This window comes from Branchiostoma floridae, chromosome 17, assembly GCF_000003815.2.
Source record: "Branchiostoma floridae strain S238N-H82 chromosome 17, Bfl_VNyyK, whole genome shotgun sequence".
NCBI classification, from domain to species: Eukaryota; Metazoa; Chordata; class Leptocardii; order Amphioxiformes; family Branchiostomatidae; genus Branchiostoma; species Branchiostoma floridae.
The window spans coordinates 3,578,605-3,582,513 of NC_049995.1; the positions used below are offsets into that span (position 1 = coordinate 3,578,605).

General features: G+C 42.2%; 1 protein-coding gene across 1 annotated transcript in view; it reads right to left on the reverse strand.

The window, feature by feature from the left end:
• Nucleotides 1-476: 476 nt before the first annotated feature.
• LOC118404916 (solute carrier organic anion transporter family member 3A1-like) overlaps nt 477-3,909 on the reverse strand; it is a 4,561-nt gene continuing 1,128 nt past the window's right edge. Inside the window, exons 3-9 of the mRNA XM_035804299.1 lie at nt 3,606-3,753; nt 2,985-3,089; nt 2,360-2,453; nt 1,719-1,937; nt 1,179-1,313; nt 626-787; nt 477-481 (exon numbers count right to left, since the gene is read on the reverse strand). Coding sequence (XP_035660192.1) covers nt 477-481; nt 626-787; nt 1,179-1,313; nt 1,719-1,937; nt 2,360-2,453; nt 2,985-3,089; nt 3,606-3,753 — 868 coding nt within the window. The remainder of the gene's footprint in view (nt 482-625; nt 788-1,178; nt 1,314-1,718; nt 1,938-2,359; nt 2,454-2,984; nt 3,090-3,605; nt 3,754-3,909) is intronic.

The window sequence follows — 3,909 nt, forward strand, 5'->3', positions numbered from 1 at the left end:
GAGGTACATGCAGCTTTCGGGGAAAGTTTCATCTTCTGAATGACGATTCCAGATCCAAGGATCCCGAGTACAGAGGATGGCAGGGATATCATACATGAAAGTTGTACACACACAATAAATGCAAATGGCGATAATGGCCCCGAATTATATTTAAAAATTCATGCTACAGCTTTCATACGATATTTCTATTTTATGTGCTATTAATTCTTAGTAAAATATTGCATCGGTTCTTGACTTTTTTTACAATGCAATGTAGGTTAAATGTCTTCATCTTTGTTTTTAGACAGATAAAGACAATGTGGCCCTGCACTCAAGTTAGTAACTTATTTTAACAGTACCACATACAAAGTACAGACAGAAGGTAAAGATAGTCCTAAGTTCTATATACTTTTTGAGGCTGTATTAAAGGGTATGATATTGGAATGCGAAGCCTTTCACCACCTTTTACCTTCACAATCGAAGTTAGGTACTCATTTTTACACTTTAGTAGAGCGAGGAAAGTCATGTTAAGTGCCTTTTCTAAGGGCACAAGATCGGTGATATAATATTTCACTTTGTTTTTAGGACGAAGGACAGGGTAAAATCACGTAGCTAAAGCATCCGCTGCAACAAAGAGGTGCCTCACCTAGAACAAAGTTGGCCTTGGATTTGGGGATGCCAAACTGCATTTCCAGGTACTTGGGCATGAAGGAGAAGGCCCCGATGCCGGACACGGAGCAGACGGCCGTCATGGCCAGCAGCATGAACGTCCAGTTGGTCAGGATCGTCTTCAGGCTCTTAACCATCTCTGGAATGAATGGAGTAATGAGGGAATGAATATCAAATGAATGAAGAATGAACAAATGAACAAATGAATGAATGAATGAATGACTTCAATGAGAAAAAATTAGAAAAAATGAATGAATAAACGAATGACTTCAATGGCAGGTTCTTGCCACTAAAAGGCTATCTAATTTTTGTTGGACAGTTCACTCCCAAACCAAGCATGTTATTCCAGTCAAGAACCATGATAGGCGAAAAGCCTTCAATCAAATATATGGTCTAACCAATCATAGATGAAACATTACAAACCACGTGATGCCTCATGACAAAAACACGTGATATATCATGATGTAAACACGTGATGCATCATGATGTAGCCACGTGATCAATCATGAGTCACGTGTTATCCCACTAACCTTTGATTTGCTCCAGCAGCCCCCTGGCGGGATCCAGAAGCGGCTTTTTACCGCCGTCCATCCCCATCCCGGGGATCATCCTCTTCTTAGCGTTCAGAACCGCGGTCTCGTCTTCTTCTGGCGGCGCCTTTAGCTCTGCAGTGAGAAAAAGTTTCCTTAGAATTAGTTGCTTTAAAAAGGAATGAATGATACGCAATGCTACCAGACCTCTTCTCCATCTATTGGAGAGTTTTACACCTGCGCAGTTTTTTAGACCGATCTGTAAATAGTTGCAACTTTGGAGTTCTGCATTTGCACTGTAAAATACAAATGCACACACACACACACACATACGCACGCGCGCACACACAATATGCACACACACACAAACAGCTATACACACATACATACACACACAGGCGCGCGCGCGCAAGCACATACACACACACACACACACACACACACATGCACGCACACACACACAGACACACACAACACACGCACACACGCTCACACATACAACACACACACACCTCAGTTAGAAGTATATAAAATCCTTACTGTAAGGAAACAGGAACAGGGGCAGCGCCGCAAAGATGAGGAGCGCCCCTCCGATGAAGTACCCTAGCCACCACGCGCCCACCCACAGCGGGTTGTCCTGGCTCAGTCCGAAGGTTCGAGGGTCGATGTTCTTGTCGAAGTCCACGTAGAACTGGACTGTGTAGGCGCTCAGGATGAAGCCGAGGGGTGGACCGAGACCAAACACGATGTAAGAAGTCCCTAAGAGAAAACAGAATGGGAAAAGCACATTCAAAACTATTCCATAGTTTCAAGACTCCCGGGTTTAGTTTTCATCACGAAAGAGCAGAAATATTCATTTTTAGGTAAAGTTAACAGACTAAATTTTTTGACAGATTAACTACAGCGCTCTATGTTGATTACTAGATGTATGTGTACCATAATTGTTCAAACTACATTGGGAACTCAACCAGATATAAGAAATAGCTTAAAATGCTAGAAAATCGCACAGGGGTTAAAAATTGAGATGCCAAATCTGGTGTTTAAAAAAAACACTAAATTGCGTAAATTTTAGAATGACAATCTTGGTGCCTTTAAATAGATTTGCAGAATTTTTAAGCCTACATGCCACTGCACTATACGACATTTGAAATAAATTGCTTTTACGATGGAAACATATTTACCGATGTAAAGGGGTGCACTGCTCTTCATCACGTGATCGTCCAGGTAGGTCGTTCCCAGAGCCATGATGGGTGTGGAGCCAACCCCCATAATTATCTGGGGAGAGAGCACAGTGTGGCTTGTTATTGGGTGGCAAAAGAAGGCAACAAACTGTGAAAAATGCCGAATCCTGTAACTTTAGTCTGTGGTAAAATTTAGTTCGTCTAAAATCTGTATCTGTATCTGTATATAGCCGGTATAACCGCCGTTTGGCGTAACACACCACAAATGTGACCTATTCTACCCCCACCAGAGGCAATGGCATTATGCAAAATGATATAATACAAAATTGAAATTGCCACAAACTGGGATCCCCCCCCCCCACACACACACGCATATCCATGGGAGAAAGCTACCATTTTGATGGCCATGCCTTGTGGAGTAAAGAAGATACTAGTATCATATGCGCGAAGTTCTACAGTGACAAGGGGTACCATTCCATGGTCATGCAAGGATGCTTGCTGCATTTCTGATGTTCCTGGGCTATATAGGATAGAAATAAAGCCACGAAGCAACACTCAGCGATGACGTTGATACAATGGGAATCAGCCTCCGGGCATAAGTTTTGCAATAAAGGTAATCACTAACCTGCGCAAACACCAGTAGCGCGTACCAGCCGCCCTTATTAGTGGACTCGGTCGCTTCCTCAGCGTTACAAGTGTCATCCCTAGTTTGATTGGCAAGACACACACCCTACATGAAAATAACGAAACAATTTCATTAACCACGCAACGGCAATTAGTTCTTGTTAACAAGGATATACAAGATCACGTGTTAGCCATGTCTTCGTTTGATGGTAGCTTCTTTATGTTTTGATGTTATGGTACCGTTTCCTTCAGGCATTGTTGTATAGCTTTTATTTCAGGCATATTTTTACATCTTCGATTATTCCGTTGCGTTTCAATGCGAATTCTACGCTTTATCTGTTATGTATATATACATGTATGTTTGCGCTGTATACGCTGTTTATCTTATTGATCGAACCCTGGTAGACGAAATAGGGCTAAAAGGTATCGGAATAAAGGAATAAAGGAAAGCCTAATCTACGTGTTCGTTGGTTAGCTACAATCTCTCAATCTCCTTTACGTTGCAATGAATCTAAAAAAAGGCGGTCGCCGCCATTTTTGAATGCGCATTGCATTTAGGGAAATTGCAGACAAGATGGCGGCATCCCTGAAGTCATGACTATAAAATCAGTGACGTGCTTACTATAGATTTTATCTGAGTGGCGTTCTGCACACTTTCCGTGTCCACCTCGTACGCAGGGGTGACGAAATGTGGCATCCCAGACAGGAAACTCCCCACAGCTACAAGTAAGACTCCTATGCCTGTTGTAGCAAACATACAAACGTGTGAACTTCAAACTTGATACACGTAGCGTATAGAGATCAACTGCACTGTAGAGTTACATGTATGACAACAATATAGGTTTTGCTGCATGTAAGATAAGATATGTGCCTCTGGGGTCACTGATATTCAAAGATTCCCTTCAACCTTTCTCTATGCATTACAG